At 45.8% G+C, this 20,000-nt stretch overlaps 1 protein-coding gene across 1 annotated transcript in view; it reads left to right on the top strand.

Annotated features, from left to right (window-relative positions):
• The window catches only part of c5 (complement component 5), a 79,832-nt gene that overhangs the window by 35,910 nt on the left and 23,922 nt on the right, over nucleotides 1-20,000 (top strand). Inside the window, exons 22-31 of the mRNA XM_076270979.1 lie at nucleotides 436-496; nucleotides 2,003-2,092; nucleotides 3,411-3,623; nucleotides 4,998-5,076; nucleotides 6,116-6,275; nucleotides 8,617-8,718; nucleotides 9,274-9,451; nucleotides 14,082-14,287; nucleotides 15,020-15,172; nucleotides 18,952-19,014. Of these exons, the coding sequence (XP_076127094.1) occupies nucleotides 436-496; nucleotides 2,003-2,092; nucleotides 3,411-3,623; nucleotides 4,998-5,076; nucleotides 6,116-6,275; nucleotides 8,617-8,718; nucleotides 9,274-9,451; nucleotides 14,082-14,287; nucleotides 15,020-15,172; nucleotides 18,952-19,014 (1,305 nt within the window). The remainder of the gene's footprint in view (nucleotides 1-435; nucleotides 497-2,002; nucleotides 2,093-3,410; nucleotides 3,624-4,997; nucleotides 5,077-6,115; nucleotides 6,276-8,616; nucleotides 8,719-9,273; nucleotides 9,452-14,081; nucleotides 14,288-15,019; nucleotides 15,173-18,951; nucleotides 19,015-20,000) is intronic.

The following is a 20,000-nucleotide window of genomic DNA, read 5'->3' as shown; positions in this document are numbered from 1 at the left end:
TTAGCTATAGCTATAGGCGGGGTCAGCCCTATGTTCCCACAGCCCTATGTTCCCACATTTCTAAGGTTAGGGAAGTGGGTTAGCTACTAGTTAGCTATAGGCGGGGTCAGCCCTATGTTCCCACAGCCCTATGTTCCCACATTTCTAAGGTTAGGGAAGTGGATTAGCTAATAGTTAGCTATAGCTATAGGCGGGGTCAGCCCTATGTTCCCACAGCCCTATGTTCCCACATTTCTAAGGTTAGGGTTGGGGTTAGGCCTGAGGTGTGGTTTAGGGTTGGGGTTGGGGTTGGGCCTGAGGTTTGGGTTAGGGTTGGGGTTAGGCCTGAGGTGTGGGTGGATGGGTTAGGGAACATAGGCGTGCTCCCCTATAGGCTTGCTACTTGCATACTTTGTTGTTCACACTCCCATTTCCTGTGTTGTTTTTGTGGAACAGCCTGAAGGAATCCTGACTGAGGACAACACTGGGGCCACCATCGACCCCCAGGGCATCTACGGTCAGGCTGCAGAGAAAACCTCCACATAACATCACACAAACCTCTACACAACATCACACAAACCTCTACACGACATCACACAAACCTCTACACAACATCACACAAACCTCCACATGACATCACACAAACCTCCACACAACATCACACAAACCTTACATACGCTCACACAAACCTCACATAACACTCACACAACATTCACATGACATCACACAAACCTCACATACGCTCACACAAACCTCTACACGACATCACACAAACCTCACATACGCTCACACAAACCTCCACACGACATCACACAAACCTCTACACGACATCAAACAAACCCCTACACAACATCACACAAACCCCTACACAACATCACACAATCGTCTACACGACATCACACAAACCTCTACACGACATCACACAAACATCTACACAACATCACACAAACCTCACATACGCTCACACAAACCTCCACACGACATCACACAAACCTCACATACGCTCACACAAAACTCACATAACACTCACACAATATTCACACAACATCACACAAACGTCCACACGACATCACAGAAACCTCACATACGCTCACACAAACCTCACATACGCTCACACAAAATGCACATGAAATCACACCTTTTAAATAAAACCACACAAGCTTCAGATGAAATTACACAAACTTCAAATTAGCTCACACAAACCTCAGATCACACAAACTTAAAATGAAACCTCACAAACATCAGATAAAGCTACACAAACTAAACTTAACTCATTCAATGCCGCGCTGTTTTCGGAAGCTTTGGCCCAGAGTGCCAGCAATCTTGATCATTGTTGACGATTTTTGTAGAGCCACAGCGTATTCTATGTTATAGCTACGGGCACATTCTATGGCTTGTTTAAAAGGTGAGACTTTAAGCTCTCAGTGGGTACAAACTGTTTATTTCTACATGCCTCTGTTCCTAAGAAATCCCAAGCTAAACAGTGGCTAGTTTTCATCAAAATCCCTGTTTTATTTCTAGAAATGGAGATGTAGCGTCTTTGATGAAATATGAAGTGTTGCCTGTAAAGTTTCTGGGAAGTGACCTAGCGAGACCTGGCGAAACTGCCACCTCGTGATAAACCCACGAAAATGGCCTGGTTTTGACCTGACGTGCATGTGTCACTGATTCAACCCAAAGCGGCAACCATCAAAAGCAGAGTTTTAAGATTAAATGTCCAGATAAAATGTCCAGATTGTGCGTTTTCATGAGTTTTCGATCGTCATATATTTAATTTCCATTCATCACAGAGTTCCCAAAATCACATATAAGGTGTGTTAGAGTGTCTAGTTTCGTAATTAAAAAAAAAGCTAAAAACTTAATATTATGTTTTTGGCACTGGCACTCAATGAGTTAAGTGTCATTTGTCTCATTTGTTTGTTTGTTTATGTTTTTGTTTGTTTTCTGCATAATATTCAGTACACCAATATCCAGTACAGAGTAAAAAGCAATAGTGACATCTTTCTGGATTTCTCTTCCCCAGGAAGTGCCAAAAGAAAAGTGGAGTTGAGGAACTCTCTTCCTCCAAAGGTGGTGCCAAACTCACCAGTGGAGCGGCGCCTCACCCTTACCGGTAACAAACACCATGTTTAAAACGGAACAACACTGTAATAAACGCCATGTTTAAAACGGAACAACGCTGTAATAAACGCCATGTTTAAAACGGAACGACGCTGTCATAAACGCCATGTTTAAAACGGAACGACACTGTGATAAACGCCATGTTTAAAACGGAACAACACTGTGATAAACGCCATGTTTAAAACGGAACAACACTGTGATAAACGCCATGTTTAAAACGGAACAACACTGTAATAAACGCCATGTTTAAAACGGAACAACACTGTAATAAACGCCATGTTTAAAACGGAACAACGGCTGTAATAAACGCCATGTTTAAAACGGAACAACGGCTGTAATAAACGCCATGTTTAAAACGGAACAACACTGTAATAAACGCCATGTTTAAAACGGAACAACACTGTAATAAACGCCATGTTTAAAACGGAACAACACTGTAATAAACGCCATGTTTAAAACGGAACAAGACTGTAATAAACGGCATGTTTAAAACGGAACAACACTGTAATAAACGCCATGTTTAAAACGGAACAACGGCTGTAATAAACGCCATGTTTAAAACAGAACAACGGCTCTAATAAACGCCATGTTTAAAACGGAACAACGGCTCTAACAAACGCCATGTTTACGGCCTTAACAAAAAACATGTTTAAAAAGGAACAATGGCCGTAACGAATGCCATGTTTAAACAAGAACAACAGCCGTAACAAAAAACATGTTTAATCAGGAACAAAAGCCGTAACAAACTCCATGTTTAAACAGGAACAACTGTAATAAACACCATGTTTAAACAGGAACAACTTTTCCAGCCATCTTCCTGTTTTAATATTTTAGCGTAAAAAATCCTGTATTTTAATATTCTCATAACATTAGCCCTACCACCGGACCTGATAGTCATTGTACTGTTGTCCTGTTGTTACCCCCTTGCCCTTCCAGTGAAAAAGATGTTTTAGATAATGGCATGGTTTATGTGAGAACACGATTTGATGCCAATCTGTAAGCAAAGTCACGTTAGACCTAGCCCCACCTCGTTTAGTTAGTGCAGCAGTATAGTCTGACAGCAACAGAAAGAAGAATTTTGAAATTGACGAGTATTTTAAACTCAGGAAATCGCACTTATTTTCAATGCTCAATGTTGACAACTATGGACCAAAATGAGTCTGACTGAATTGAATTGATTTAAATTCAACTGAACTGAACTAAACATAACTGTGCTGCACTCAGCCAAATAAAATATCTTGATAAGTGACTTGAATTGAGTGAAATGGAATGGAATTGAAATGGAATTGTGTCTGTGTTTGTGCGTGAAGGTGAGTTGCTGGGAGAGGTACTGGCCATCATGAACGACCCCAAGGGGCTTCAGCAGCTGGTGAACCTGCCACGGGGGTCCGCTGAGAAGGAGCTGATGGGTCTCCTGCCCCTCTACTACGTGTACCACTACATGGAGATGGGCAGCCACTGGGCCGGCCTTGGGCCCCAGGCCGCCGACATCAAGGCCGACCTCAAAAACAAGATGAAGGAGGGTGAGGATGCCTAGCCAACAGGTCTTTGGTAGATCTCATTCATGCATTTGTCACCTCCCGTCTGGACTACTGCAATGGTGTCCTGTCTGGGCTGCCCAACAAAGCCCTAGACAGATTGCAGTATGTCCAGAACTCAGCTGCCAGCTGTGTTAACCCACACCAAGCCCTGGCAGCACATCACCCCCATCCTCAAGAAACTCCACTGGCTGCCAATCAAACAACGCATCAGCTACAAAATCCTCCTCCTCACCTACAAATCACTTCACTCACTGGCACCCAAGTACATCACTGACCTCCTCCACCCGTACACCCAGTCACGGTCCCTGCGCTCCACCAGCAAGGACTTACTCTCCACTCCCCGCACCAGACTCAAGACCTTTGGTGACAGGGCTTTCTGTGCAATTGCCCCTACCCTTTGGAACACCCTGCCCCCTCCTATCCGTTCTGCCACTTCTCTGACACAGTTCCAAAAGCACCTCTTCTCTCTTGCCTACCCTCCCTAAACCCCCACCCTGCCCCTACCCCCCTACTCCCACTCTTGTAAAGCGACCTTGGGTATCTTGAAAGGCGCTATATAAATTGAAGTTATTATTATTATTATTATTATTATTATCAGATCAAACAGATCCCAGCCAACGGGTCTTTGGTAGATCAGATCAAACAGATACCATCCAACAGGTCTTTGATAGATCAGATCGTACAGGTGCCAGCCAACAGGTCTTTGGTAGACTAGATCAAACAGATGCCAGCCAACAGGTCTTTGTGTAACAGAGGTCGTAATTCGTCCGCTGCTCACGGCCCTCAAACCCGCCACATCGACACTCACCGGCATGGGAGTCGAACGCTCTAACCACTGAGCTAAAAGCCCAGGCTTCCAACTCAGTGGTTAGAAGCGTTCTTAAGGTTAGGGCTGTGAGGATTTACACGGGCAACTAGCACACTAGCTCAGTTCGCCTCCGTTACATTTGGTAGATCAGATCGAATTTTGGATATGTGCACCACTTCTTCACAAACCAATGTCAAGATGTACATGCTTATTTATCCTTATTGTAAAGCAAATATTTTTTTTTACTACTCAGGCATACGCTAATTGTACCTGAAACACAGTAATGTAAAAGTCCAGCTTTAGAAAGTAGTTCAGAAAGTTCTGCCACATTTGTGTTCCAACCATTCACTTAATTAGCTGATTCTAATTAGCACTAATTATAGGCTTAACAGCTAATTAGTGAAATCACCTGTGTTTAGCGCACAGGTAAAACTAATACATGGCAGGACTTTTACTTTCTGAAGCTGGACTTTTACATCACTGCTGAAACATTCTCAGATATCCATTTTCAAACATTTTCAGACTGTCTGTGTGTTCTGTTTGCCCAGGCCTCATCAGCATCATGTCCTTTAAGACGAGAGTCAACGACGCCTTCAGCATGTGGAAGGACAGAGAAGCAAGCACATGGTAAACATGCGTATAGTGCTGCTAACACCTCATGATAAACATGCGGCTAGTGCTAGTGCTGCTTACACTTCATGATAAACATCTGGCTAGTGCTGCTAATGCTAGTGCTGCTAACACTTCATGATAAACATGCGGCTAGTGCTGCTAACACTTCATGATAAACATGCGGCTAGTGCTAGTGCTGCTAACACTTCATGATAAACATGTAGCTAGTGCTAGTGCTGCTAACGCTAGTGCTGCTAACACTTCATGATAAACATGTGGCTAGTGCTAGTGCTGCTAACACTTCATGATAGACATGCAGCTAGTGCTAGTGCTTCTAACGCTAGTGCTGCTAACACTTCATGATAAACATGCAGCTAGTGCTAGTGCCGCTAACACTTCATGATAAACATGCGGCTAGTGCTACTGCTGCTAATACTTCATGATACACATGCAGCTAGTGCTAGTGCTTCTAACGCTAGTGCTGCTAACACTTCATGATAAACATGTGGCTAGTGCTAGTGCTGCTAACACTTCATGATAGACATGCAGCTAGTGCTAGTGCTGCTAACGCTAGTGCTGCTAACACTTCATGATAGACATGCAGCTAGTGCTAGTGCTGCTAACACTAGTGCTGCTAACACTTCATGATAAACATGCGGCTAGTGCTAGTGCTGCTAACGCTAGTGCTGCTAACACTTCATGATAAGAATGCGGCTAGTGTTAGTGCTGCTAACACTTCACAACACATGATTAAGATAGGCTCAGGTGTTACTCTACTATATTCTGGCTAAAGCCCTATTCTGCAAGAATTGGTATTTATCTCTTGCCCGCACTTTTCAATGTAGCTTATTCTCTTTAGCCTTATAACATTCCGGGGTCAAAGGAAGTCTATCAGACTAGAAAGTGTCCAGTGAAAACCAGAAAGGCATGGTTTAATAACTATATTAGCTTACCCTTCTCCTCACTTCTGCAGCTGCTGCTATTTTAACATGTGTTCACATAGCTGATGCTTTAAATTAAAATCGTCTCTCATCTATGTGAACCTTTTTCCCAGGCTGACTGCTCTCATGGTGAAGACTCTGGCAGAAGTGAACAAGTACACTGCTGTGGATGGCAATGATGTCTCCAAGTGCATCTATTGGCTGGTCAACAGCTGTCAGAAAGCAGATGGGTCTTTCCTGGAAACATCCAACTACAAGCCTATAAAACTCATGGTAGGCACCACACACATGTTAGGCGTTAGGTGCCATTAGTCGCCAAAATGTGCTGTCATTTTTCTTCTTCTTTTGTTGTGATAGTTGTTGTTGTGATAGTTGTTGTTGTTGTTGTTGTTGTTATAGTTGTTGTTGTTGTTGTTGTGGTGATTGTTGTTGTTGTGATAGATGTTGTTGTGATAGTTGTTGTTGTGATAGTTGTTGTTGTTGTGATAGTTGTTGTTGTGATTGTTGTTGTTGTGATAGTTGTTGTTGTTGTTGTGATTGTTGTTGTTGTGATTGTTGTTGTTGTGATAGTTGTTGTTGTGATTGTTGTTGTTGTTGTGATTGTTGTTGTTGTGATAGTTGTCTTTTTCTTTTTTTTCGAGGGAATCTATGGTAATGCAAAGAACATGGTGTGAACTTGTCCGAGTCTAAATCAGTCTGTCGTGTTTAGTTCTCTTTTATTATTCTTCATGTATTTGTATTTATTTTTCCTCATGTTGTGAGTAGCATGTAGCGTGTTCCTGATGTGTGTGTGTGTGTGTGTGTAGCGTGTTCCTGATGTGTATGTGTGTGTGTGTAGCGTGTCCCTGATGTGTGTGTGTGTGTGTGTAGCGTGTCCCTGATGTGTGTGTGTGTGTGTGTGTGTAGCGTGTCCCTGATGTGTATGTGTGTGTGTGTAGCGTGTCCCTGATGTGTGTGTGTGTGTGTGTAGCGTGTCCCTGATGTGTGTGTGTAGCGTGTCCCTGATGTGTGTGTGTGTGTAGCGTGTCCCTGATGTGTGTGTGTGTGTGTGTAGCGTGTCCCTGATGTGTGTGTGTGTGTGTGTGTGTGTGTGTAGCGTGTCCCTGATGTGTGTGTGTGTGTGTGTAGCGTGTCCCTGATGGGTGTGTGTGTGTGTGTGTAGCGTGTCCCTGATGTGTGTGTGTAGCGTGTCCCTGATGTGTGTGTGTGTGTGTGTGTGTGTAGCGTGTCCCTGATGTGTGTGTGTGTGTGTGTGTGTAGCGTGTCCCTGATGTGTGTGTGTGTGTGTGTGTAGCGTGTCCCTGATGGGTGTGTGTGTGTGTGTAGCGTGTCCCTGATGGGTGTGTGTGTGTGTGTGTGTAGCGTGTCCCTGATGTGTGTGTGTGTGTGTGTGTGTAGCGTGTCCCTGATGTGTGTGTGTGTAGCGTGTCCCTGATGTGTGTGTGTGTGTGTGTGTGTAGCGTGTCCCTGATGTGTGTGTGTGTAGCGTGTCCCTGATGTGTGTGTGTGTGTGTGTGTGTAGCGTGTCCCTGATGTGTGTGTGTGTGTGTGTAGCATGTTCCTGATGTGTGTGTGTGTGTGTGTGTGTGTAGCGTGTCCCTGATGTATGTGTGTGTGTGTGTGTGTGTGTGTGTAGCGTGTCCCTGATGTGTGTGTGTGTGTGTAGCGTGTCCCTGATGTGTGTGTGTGTGTGTGTGTGTGTAGCGTGTCCCTGATGTGTGTGTGTGTGTGTATGTGTGTAGCGTGTCCCTGATGGGTGTGTGTGTGTGTAGTGTGTCCCTGATGGGTGTGTGTGTGTGTGTCCCTGATGTGTGTGTCCCTGATGTGTGTGTGTGTGTGTAGCGTGTCCCTGATGTGTGTGTGTGTGTGTGTGTAGCGTGTCCCTGATGTGTGTGTGTGTGTGTATGTGTGTAGCGTGTCCCTGATGGGTGTGTGTGTGTGTAGCGTGTCCCTGATGGGTGTGTGTGTGTGTGTGTAGCGTGTCCCTGATGGGTGTGTGTGTGTGTAGCGTGTCCCTGATGGGTGTGTGTGTGTGTGTGTGTGTGTAGCGTGTCCCTGATGGGTGTGTGTGTGTGTGTGTAGCGTGTCCCTGATGGGTGTGTGTGTGTGTGTGTGTGTTAGCGTGTCCCTGATGGGTGTGTGTGTGTGTAGCGTGTCCCTGATGGGTGTGTGTGTGTGTGTGTAGCGTGTCCCTGATGGGTGTGTGTGTGTAGCGTGTCCCTGATGGGTGTGTGTGTGTGTGTAGCGTGTCCCTGATGTGTGTGTGTGTGTGTGTAGCGTGTCCCTGATGTGTGTGTGTGTGTGTGTGTAGCGTGTCCCTGATGGGTGTGGGTGTGTATGTGTGTAGCGTGTCCCTGATGGGTGTGGGTGTGTGTGTGTGTGTTTGTGGCGTGTCCCTGATGTGTGTGTGTGTGTGTGTGTGTAGCGTGTCCCTGATGGGTGTGTGTGTAGCGTGTCCCTGATGTGTGTGTGTGTGTGTGTGTAGCGTGTCCCTGATGGGTGTGTGTGTAGCGTGTCCCTGATGGGTGTGGGTGTGTGTGTGTAGCGTGTCCCTGATGGGTGTGTGTGTGTATGTGTGTAGCGTGTCCCTGATGGGTGTGGGTGTGTATTGCAGGGCGCTGGAGCCGACACCACAGAACAGGCCGCTTACCTCACGTCCTTCGTCATCATCGGAATCAAGAACGCAATGGCGGAGGTTCCAGAATGTAATCTCCAGGTAACTATGGAACTTAGAACATTTCTATGATTATGAATGTAATCTCCAGGTAGCTATGGAACTTAGAACATTTCTATGATTATGAATGAAATCTCCAGGTAGCTATGGAACTTAGAACATTTCTATGATTATGAATGTAATCTCCAGGTAGCTATGGAACTTAGAACATTTCTATGATTATGAATGTAATCTCCAGGTAGCTATGGAACTTAGAACATTTCTATGATTATGAATGAAATCTCCAGGTAGCTATGGAACTTAGAACATTTCTATGATTATGAATGTAATCTCCAGGTAGCTATGAAACTTAAAACATTCATGATCATGAAAGGAAAAAAATCATTATAAACCCTTAAATGCCAACATTATCAGATACCCACCTGAATAACCCAGCAGACAAATCCATTAAAATCTGTATAACCATAAAATATCCGTAAAATCGGTGCATCGCCACAGAAGTTGTCAATGAGAGAGAGTTGTTTGCCGCAGCAGCTATATACGCTATATTCCTCCAACGCTAAACTCTTCCTGCCTGTTGTGTCTGTTCTGAGCAAGCTGTATTCGGAGTCCCTGAAGAAGGCAGAGAGCTTCCTGTTCGACAGTGTCCAGTCGGGGAAGCTGAAGAGCCTGTACGTGCGAGCGGTGACGGCCTACGCTCTCAGCCTCCTCGACAGCAGCAGCATTCCGTCCGTAACGCTCTACGAGGGACTGCAGGCGGCCGCCAGTGTCAAAGGTCAGAACCCCTCCGTAACGCTCTATGAGGCACTGCAGGCAGACGCCAGTGTCAAAGGTCAGAACCCCTCCGTAACGCTCTACGAGGGACTGCAGGCGGCCGCCAGTGTCAAAGGTCAGAACCCCTCCGTAACGCTCTACGAGGGACTGCAGGCGGCCGCCAGTGTCAAAGGTCAGAACCCCAGCAGCTGGGCCACAGCCAGCACCAGCTTATAGTCCGTCCTCCATGCAAGTCTTTCTGATTTGTTAGAATGGATGGATGGATGGGAGAATGGATGGATGGATAGATGGATGGATGGTTGGGTGGATGACTGTATTTAAGATGGAATATTCAATACAGCCTGATTTACCCCCGCCATGTTTTTAAAGTTTATTTTGGGGCTTTTCTAGCCTTTATTCACAATGACAATGGAGAGCAGGCCCGAAGCAAGTGGGAGAGATAGTTGTGTTGTGTTGCATTGTGCTGTACTGTGTTTCATTGAGTCGTGTTGTGTTGAGTCATGTTGTGTTGTGTGTTGTGTTGAGTCGTGTTGTGTTGAATCGTGTTGTGTTGAGTCGTGTTGTGTTTTGGTGAGTCGTGTTGTGTTGAGTCGTGTTGTTTTGAATTGTGTTGTGTTTTGGTGTGTTGTGTTGAATCGTGTTGTGTTGTGTTCGAGTCGTGTTGTGTTGAGTTGTGTTGTGTTGAGTCGTGTTGTGTTTTGGTGAGTCGTGTTGTGTTGAGTCGTGTTGTGTTGAGTCGTGTTGGGTTGTGTTGTGTTGTGTTGTCGTGTTGCGTTGTGTTGAGTCGTGTTGTGTTGTGTTGAGTCGTGTTGCGTTGTGTTGAGTCGTGTTGTGTTGTGTTGAGTCGTGTTGCGTTGTGTTGTGTTGAGTCGTGTTGTGTTGTGTCGTGTTGTGTTGAGTCGTGTTGCGTTGTGTTGAGTCGTGTTGCGTTGTGTTGAGTCGTGTTGCGTTGTGTTGAGTCGTGTTGTGTTCAGTCGTGTCGTGTTGTGTTGTGTCGAGTCGTGTTGTGTTGAGTCGTGTTGTGTTTTGGTGTGTTGTGTTGAGTCGTGTTGTGTTGAGTCGTGTTGTGTTTTGGTGTGTTGTGTTGAGTCGTGTTGTGTTGAGTCGTGTTGTGTTAAGTCGTGTTGTGTTGAGTCGTGTTGTGTTGTGTTCGAGTCGTGTTGTGTTTTGGTGTGTTGTGTTGAGTCGTGTTGTGTTGAGTCGTGTTGTGTTAAGTCGTGTTGTGTTGAGTCGAGTCGTGTTGTGTTGAGTCGTGTTGTGTTAAGTCGTGTTGTGTTGAGTCGTGTTGTGTTGTGTTCGAGTCGTGTTGTGTTTTGGTGTGTTGCATTGTGCTGTACTGTGTTTCATTGAGTCGTGTTGTGTTGTGTTGAGTCGTGTTGTGTTGTGTTGTGTTGTGTTGTGTTGTGTTGTGTTGTGTTGAGTCGTGTTGTGTTGTGTTGTGTTGAGTCGTGTTGTGTTGTGTTGCATTGTGCTGTACTGTGTTTCATTGAGTCGTGTTGTGTTGTGTTGAGTCGTGTTGTGTTGTGTTGTGTTGAGTCATGTTGTGTTGTGTTGAGTCGTGTTGTGTTGAGTCGTGTTGTGTTGTGTTGTGTTGTGTTGAGTCGTGTTGTGTTGTGTTGTGTTGAGTCGTGTTGTGTTGTGTTGCATTGTGCTGTACTGTGTTTCATTGAGTCATGTTGTGTTGAGTCATGTTGTGTTGTGTTGAGTTGTGTTGTGTTGTGTTTTGTTGTGTTGTGTTGTGTTGTGTTGTGTTGAGTTGTGTTGTGTTGTGTTGTGTTGTGTTGTGTTGTGTTGTTTTGTGTTGTGTTGTGTTGAGTCGTGTTGTGTTGTGTTGCATTGTGCTGTACTGTGTTTCATTGAGTCGTGTTGTGTTGAGTCATGTTGTGTTGTGTTGAGTTGTGCTGCAGGTAGCTGTGTCTCCTGTCCTGTCTACATATCTGCTCATGTGTGTGTCCTGTCTCTGCTCATGTGTGTGTCCTGCTCATGTGTGTGTCTTGCTCTTGTGACAATTTCAATTTATTGTGCTTATATAGCGCCAAAACATTACACATGTATCATGGCGCTTTACAGAATGTAGGCAATCAGAGAAAAAGAAAAGAGGGAGAAAAGAAAAGGAAGAAAGAAAGAAGGAAGGCCCATGGGTAACCGGGGCAACAGGGGAAAAACTCCCTAGAATTGGAGATACATATAGGAAGAAACCTCGAGCAGATCCACGACTCAAGGGCCTGACCCATCTGCCTAGGGTCAATACGGATAGTAAGGTCTATAAACAATGACAAATGCATATGACAGTCAGGTGTGGAGAGAAGGACATGGTGTTTAAAGCACCTGAGGTGAAGGTTACAGAAGGTGGGATGATTACGTGTCCGGTATGATAAAGCATAATCATGATTTAGTGAGAGAAAGTGCAATAGTCCGGCGTCAGAATTGTCCAGGAAAGAAAGTTGTGCTGGGGCCAGTGGTGGGTCAGCAGACAAGCCAGAATCCGGGCAGAGTTGTCATAGGCAGGTGATGGGGCTGTACGGGCCAGGAATCCAGGTAGAGTTGTCATAGGCAGGTGATGGGGCTGTACGGGCCAGGAATCCAGGCAGAGTTGTCATAGGCAGGTGATGGGGCTGTACGGGCCAGGAATCCAGGTAGAGTTGTCATAGGCAGGTGATGGGGCTGTACAGGCCAGGAATCCAGGCAGAGTTGTCATAGGCAGGTGATGGGGCTGTACGGGCCAGGAATCCAGGCAGAGTTGTCATAGGCAGGTGATGGGGCTGTACGGGCCAGGAATCAAGGCAGAGTTGTCATAGGCAGGTGATGGGGCTGTACGGGCCAGGAATCCAGGTAGGGGGACAGTAATACAGCAGTCAAGGATGGGACTTCAGGTGGGATGGGTAAGAGGAGGGCCAGGCACACGGATGGTTGATGACTGGTGATGATATACCTCACAAGTGAGGTACAGTAAGGGGGAAGAAAGAGAAATGTAGAGTGGGTTAGTATTACTTGAAATCAATGTGGTTAATGTGAAGAAGTGATCAGTAGTGCTATATATTGTTACAGTAAATCATAGTGAGAATGGGCAAGAGAGGGAGAGTTGAAAGAAAGAGGGTAGGAGAGAGAGGAGAGGGTGGGGGGTTGTACGGCATGGCACTTGAGAAGTCCATGACAGCACTATGCCATAGCACCATAACTAAGGCATGGTGAGGGGTAGTCAACACCAGCGCAGGTATGGTCAGTGACCACCATCTCACGCGCGACTGGGGTGCCAGTCACACGAGGACTCAGCAGGGTGGTCCATTCCAAGAATCCCTGAGGTGGGTGAAGTTCCACACCGCACCATACCTAACTATGGGAGGCAGTAAAGAGGTATGTTTTAAGTCTAGGCTTAAAAATAGGGAGGGTGTCTGCTAATCAAATTGAGGAGGGTAGATTATTCCAGAGGAGGGGTGCGCGATAGCTAAAAGCTCTGCCACCTACTGTCGTTTTTGAGATTCTTGGAATTACAAGAAGGCCAGTATTCTGTGATCGTAACGGTCTGGGTGGGTTATATGGGACTAGGAGATCTTTAATATATTCTGGTGCCTGGCCATTAATGGCTTTGTATGTTAGAAGTAATACTTTGAAGTCAATGCGACTTTTAACAGGCAGCCAATGTAGAGATGCCAGGATAGGGGAAATATGTTCATATTTTTTAGTTCTAGTGAGTGTGCGAGCAGCTGCATTTTGTATAAGCTGTAAGCTCTTTAGACAGGTGTTATTGCAGCCAGCATACAAACCGTTGCAATAATCAATCCTTGAGGTTACAAAAGCATGGATTAATTTTTCAGCGTCTGGTAAGGATAAGGACTTCCTTATCTTTGAAATGTTCCTTAAGTGATAGAATGAAGTTTTGGTAATCTGTTTTATGTGATTACTTAGTGATAGGTCTTGGTCAATTGTAACTCCTAAATTTTTAACACTTGGATAAGGATAGTCGCAGATCAGTAAATGTAGCCTGTGATGGGGATAGGATGTCCCTCATCTTATTAGGACCTACAACCATGACTTCTGTTTTATCGGAGTTCAAAAGCAGGAAATTATTTGTCATTGTGTGTGTGTCCTGTATCTGTGTCTGCTCCTGTGTGTGTCCTGCTCATGTGTGTGTCCTGCTCATGTGTGTGTCCTGTGTCTGCTCCTGTGTGTGTCCTGTGTCTGCTCCTGTGTGTGTCCTGTGTCCTGCTCATGTGTGTGTCTGCTCATGTGTGTGTCCTGCTCCTGTGTGTGTCCTGCTCATGTGTGTGTCCTGTGTCTGCTCCTGTGTGTGTCCTGTGTCTGCTCCTGTGTGTGTCCTGTGTCCTGCTCATGTGTGTGTCTGCTCATGTGTGTGTCCTGCTCCTGTGTGTGTCCTGTGTCCTGCTCATGTGTGTGTCTGCTCATGTGTGTGTCTGCTCATGTGTGTGTCTGCTCATGTGTGTGTCCTGCTCATGTGTGTGTCTGCTCATGTGTGTGTCCTGCTCATGTGTGTGTCTGCTCATGTGTGTGTCCTGCTCATGTGTGTGTCCTGTGTCTGCTCCTGTGTGTGTCCTGCTCATGTGTGTGTCCTGTGTCCTGCTCATGTGTGTGTCCTGCTCATGTGTGTGTCATGTCTCCGTGTGTCCCTGCAGGTAACCCACCTGTGGTGCGCTTCTGGCAGGAAGACTCGTCGGCTGCGAACCCCCTGAAGCCACACAAGGCGTCGGCCCAGACGGTGGAGACGACCGTCTACGTGCTGCTGACCGCCCTGCTGAGAGGCCACGCCTCCCACGTCAAACCCATCCTCACCTGGCTCACGCAGGACCAGCGATACGGCGGAGGATTCTACTCTACGCAGGTACCGAGCCAGCCAATCAGAATCAGCCACCACACTCAGGGGACCAATTAGAGGCAGGCAACAGACACCAGTTACCAATCACTGTCAGGCAGGACGTCCACACAGGAGACCAATCAGAAGCCGATTACCCAACGTAGGTCACCAATCAGAGGCAGACACCCCTGCGAAGTGACCAATCAACATAAGGCATCCATTGCAAATGACCAATCAACATAAGGCATCCATTGCAAATGACCAATCAACATAAGGCATCAACATAAGGCATCCATTGCAAATGACCAATCAACATAAGGCATCCATTGCAAATGACCAATCAATATGCACACATCACAAGTGAACAACTGGAATCTGGCCTCCAACACAGGCAACCAATCACTCTAGTCCACTCCACAAGCAGGGAAAGTCAAGCTAAGCTTTGGGGCAGCCGTGGCCTACTGGTTAGCACTTTGGACTTGTAACCGGAGGGTTGCCGGTTCGAACCCCGACCAGTAGGCCACGGCTGAAGTGCCCTTGAGCAAGGCACCTAACCCCTCACTGCTCCCCGAGCACCGCTGTTGTAGCAGGCAGCTCACTGAGCCGGGATTAGTGTGTGCTTCAACTCACTGTGTGTTCACTGTGTGCTGAGTGTGTTTCACTAATTAGCGGATTGGGATAAATGCAGAGACCAAATTTTCCTCACGGGATCAAAAGAGTATATATACTTATACTTAGATAACTCTGTGTTATTGATAGGACACTATACTCACCTTGGAGGCCTTGGCCAAGTATAGCATCATGACCAAGGATGCCATCCTGAACATGGGCATCAAGGCGTCATACAGGACCAGAGGAGACCTGCCTTTCATCACCCTCACGGACAGCAGACCTGTTGGCAAGCCCATAACAGTAAGCGAAACTTGGTCTTTCATTTAGCAGACTCTTCAATGTGAAGCCACAATGTCATTATTTAGCTACTCAAGCTTTATTTATGAAAGATAATTCATTTAGTATTTGGATCAAATTATTTTGTTTAGCACACATCACATAATTGTAAAACATTTGCCCAAATAAGTGATATTTAAAAAAAAAAAAAAAAAAATATTGTCTAAGTGATAGCTTAACGCTCTTTGTCATACCTGAATCACTTAAGCTTAAATTAACTTGTTTGGATTCAGCCAAATGTTGGAAAGCTGCAGTTGGCAAGTCTGACAGATTGAGGGGACATAGTAAATGTTGAATGTTTACAACTCTCATGCCCCTCCCCCACTACCACCGAGCACCATCTCATCGAGTTTGTGCTCGTCAGTGCGCACCAGACTGCACCAGACTGTGATTGACAGTCAGACCTCACACTGCCCTGCTTTAATTGGACTAGAAGAACCGGGAGCTGTGGATTTGTTTTAGGTGGAGGTAGAAGTGCGGGTTTCTTTCTAAAACCGGCTGATTTATGTTGTTCTGTCGGAGCATAGTGTTGGTTTCAGTGAATATGATCAAAAAAAACTTGCCAACTGCAGCTTTAATTAAATTTTCTAGTCTAAACCATAGGCATTCATATTGTTTGTTAGGCACATTGTCACCTTGTCATAGGGCACTCTATGAAGAGGTTAGCGGATAGGTTATTTCATGGCTTAAAATGAACACAGGAAAGAATATCAAGTCCAGATAATTTGGAAAAAACATATCTTAATATATCTCATATATTATGTAAGGGATAATGTATAGAACGCTGGTCATTATTGGGAAAATAAGTCCCGACAGGGCGAACCGGACCCCGAAACGCAGCGGAGCGGATACTTAGCAACGGTCTGTTATTGAGAATTAGCAGACCACCGAACGTTGGGAAGGCCCATTCAAGTGAATGTAGCATTCTGCAGCACTCTGAAGAGCCGTGTAATAAATATACTGTATATCTTATATATATTAAAGCAGAATTCCGGCAATGTTTCTAATAGATCTCTGTTTGTTGAGGCCACCGAGTGCTGTCGGCATGAAATAAAACGGGAAAAATCGGTGCTACCTATCTGGAGCCAACAGCTAGAGCAGCCAGGCAGCTACAGCGCTACACTCTGGGGGCAGCTACACTCTGGGGCAGCTACAGTGCTACACTCTGGGGGCAGCTACAGTGCTACACTCTGGGGGCAGCTACAGTGCTACACTATGGGGCAGCTACAGTGCTACACTATGGGGGCAGCTACACTATGGGGGCAGCTACAGTGCTACACTCTGGGGGCAGCTACACTATGGGGGCAGCTACAGTGCTACACTATGGGGCAGCTACAGTGCTACACTATGGGGGCAGATACAGTGCTACTCTATGGGGGCAGCTACAGTGCTACACTCTGGGGGCAGCTACAGCGCTACACTCTGGGGCAGCTACAGTGCTACACTATGGGGCAGCTACACTATGGGGGCAGCTACACTATGGGGCAGCTACAGTGCTACACTATGGGGGCAGCTACACTATGGGGGCAGCTACAGTGCTACACTCTGGGGGCAGCTACACTATGGGGGCAGCTACAGTGCTACACTATGGGGCAGCTACACTATGGGGGCAGCTACACTCTGGGGGCAGCTACAGTGCTACACTATGGGGCAGCTACACTATGGGGGCAGCTACACTCTGGGGGCAGCTACAGTGCTACACTATGGGGGTATTTTTAACATTGTACCGGTACAGCTGGTTCAGCTGTAGTTCTGGGTCCAGCTCTGGCGGGATGTGTGTGTGTGTGTGTGTGTGTGTGTGTGTGTGTGTGTGTGTGTGTGTGTGTGTGTTTGTGTGTGTTCAGGTGTCTGGTGAAGCTGTATGTCTGTGTGTGTGTATGTCTCTTGTGTGTGTGTGTGTGTGCGTGTGTGTGTGTGTGTCTGTTCAGGTTTCTGGTGGTGTTGTGTATGTCTGTCTGTGTGTGTGTGTGTGTGTGTGTGTGTGTGTGTGTGTGTGTGTGTGTGTGTGTGAAAAAAATTGGATCGAGTCCCCATATGTCACAAACTCCTTGGCTCAAAGGGTAAGGACATAGGGAGACTGACACCGTCGGGTATCGTTTAAATAATAATAAGCTTCAATTTATTTACAAATATTTACATAAGTCAGTAAGTGGGAAGCAACAAAAGATAAAATAAAGTGTTATCAGTGTTATAAAGCGCGCCAGCAATGTGTATGCGTAGTGCATAAAGAAAAGGCAATTGGAGTAGCCGCAGCTCTCAGCAGCGTCAGGCCAGAACAGGACAGAGAGGCCGAATGAGGCCACAAGACACAGGGCTGTATTTTGGGTCACCAGCGCATGGCGTAAAACTCGTTTTTCACCTGCGGAAAGTTTCATTTGGTATTTTGCACGTTTATTTTTTAAACATTGCGCCCAGGGGTGTGGCAATTAACAACCTAGGGAGGGGCCTGGCGCGTTGTCTAAAAATCGCTATCGTACACCACCTAAACCTGGTCAGAAGTCAATGGCGAGTTGTTCATATGCTATTTTAAGAGCGCATTTCACGCACGCACCATCCTTCTATCATTCATGAACGCACACCAGCGCACGTCCATGCAAAGCATTACAAATTGCACGATTACAATGGGAAACATAATTTCAATAAAGATTTTACGAAATACTGTACATCTCATGATGAGTAGTTATTCACCATCATTTGCAAATTGGTAATGACGGTTAAAAGTGATTAGGGGAGAGGCGAGAGACACGTATGGAGAACAGCTGAAGACGCACTGTCACGAGTTATAAGCAACTGCAGGATAAATGTTGTTTTGTTCAGTCATTTGAGCAATATTAGGGTAAGTGTTGCTTTTTCCAGCCTATGTTTTCGATGGTAACCCATTGTCAGTCAATAGTGAAAGTAACTGCATATAACTGTCTTGTCGTTGACTGACTCCTTGGTGAAGTTAGTTTCACTTTGCCAATGAGTCCTCATTAGAGTTCTGCTAATGAGGCTATGCTAGGTTTTAATAATGCATGGTTTAAGAATGACTATTTCATACAGTCTCCTTCAAATGCGCCGTTGAATGCCATATCGCGCTTTGCGCCGTTAAAGGGAATGAAAGATGTCATTCTCATTGGTTTAAAATGATGTTATGCCCCAAACACACCCATATGACTGATTAAAAAACCTAGGAACACCTTGTTACGCCATGCGCTCCACTTTTGATAACGAAACCCCTCCCAATGTAAACTGGACATCCTACTAAATTTTAATAGACTTTTGACGAGTGACGATGCACTTTAGAATGTCATGATAGGGCCCACAGGCTTTATTCTGGAGTCCATTGACACGGAGCCACAGCCCTCATTAATGACAACCCACTGGAACTCTCAATTGGAGTAGCCGCAGCTCTCAGCAGCGTCAGGACAGAGAGGCCGAATGAGGCCACAGGACACAGGCTTTATTCTGGAGTCCATTGACACGGAGCCACGGCCCTCATTAACGACAACCCACTGGAGCCTCCAGCTCCTCCTGCAGGTGGAAATAGACATGACAAGCAGCAACAACATGCTTAGTGCTCAGAGGCACCAGAGAGGAGTCACGCCTCACGGCACGGCAAAGCCAGGGCTCAGTGTGTGTGTGTGTGTGTGTGTGTGTGTGTGTGTGTGTGTGTGTGTGTGTGTGTGTTCAGGTGTGTGTAGAGGTGTCTGGTGGGGGTCTGCATGTCTGTGTGGAAATTAACACTGATCGTGTTTATTCAGGTGACGGAAAATGATGACATCATCCTCTCCACAGGGCTCAGCACTGGAGTATCTGTGGCTAATGTGAGTGCCCGTCATTTTGATACACACTAGTTAGAACACGCCAGTTCTCCTAAGACACGTCAGTAGTTAGAACACGCCAGTTCTCCTAAGACACGTCAGTAGTTAGAACACGCCAGTTCTCCTCAGACACGTCAATAGTTAGAACACAGACACGTCAGTAGATAGAACACAGACACATCAGTAGATAGAACACAGACACGTCAGTAGATAGAACACAGACACGTCAGTAGATAGAACACACACATTCTGCTGACACATCAGTAGATAGAACACAGACATGTCAGTAGATAGAACACAGACACATCAGTAGATAGAACACACACATTCTGCTGACACATCAGTAGATAGAACACAGACATGTCAGTAAATAGAACACAGACACGTCAGTAGATAGAACACACACATTCTGCTGACACATCAGTAGATAGAACACAGACATGTCAGTAGATAGAACACAGACACGTCAGTAAATAGAACACAGACACGTCAGTAGATAGAACACAGACACGTCAGTAGATAGAACACAGACATGTCAGTAGATAGAACACAGACATGTCAGTAGATAGAACACACACATTCTGCTGACACATCAGTAGATAGAACACAGACATGTCAGTAGATAGAACACAGACACGTCAGTAGATAGAACACAGACACGTCAGTAGATAGAACACAGACACGTCAGTAGATAGAACACAGACATGTCAGTAGATAGAACACAGACACGTCAGTAGATAGAACACACACATTCTGCTGACACATCAGTAGATAGAACACAGACATGTCAGTAGATAGAACACAGACACGTCATGTCTATACAGTACATATGTTCTACTCAGTAGGCAGTGTGTGTCTATACAGTACATATGTTCTACTCAGTAGGCAGTGTGTGTCTATACAGTACATATGTTCTATTCAGTAGGCAGTGTGTGTCTATACAGTACTTATGTTCTACTCAGTAGGCAGTGTGTGTCTTTATACAGTAC

This window comes from Alosa pseudoharengus, unplaced genomic scaffold (genome assembly GCF_046254945.1).
Source record: "Alosa pseudoharengus isolate Yale_2024_CS ecotype anadromous, Long Island Sound unplaced genomic scaffold, YU_APseudo_1.1 YU_APseudo_1.1_scf_6, whole genome shotgun sequence".
NCBI lineage: Eukaryota > Metazoa > Chordata > Actinopteri > Clupeiformes > Clupeidae > Alosa > Alosa pseudoharengus.
This window is presented reverse-complemented; position numbering and strand designations above follow the sequence as displayed.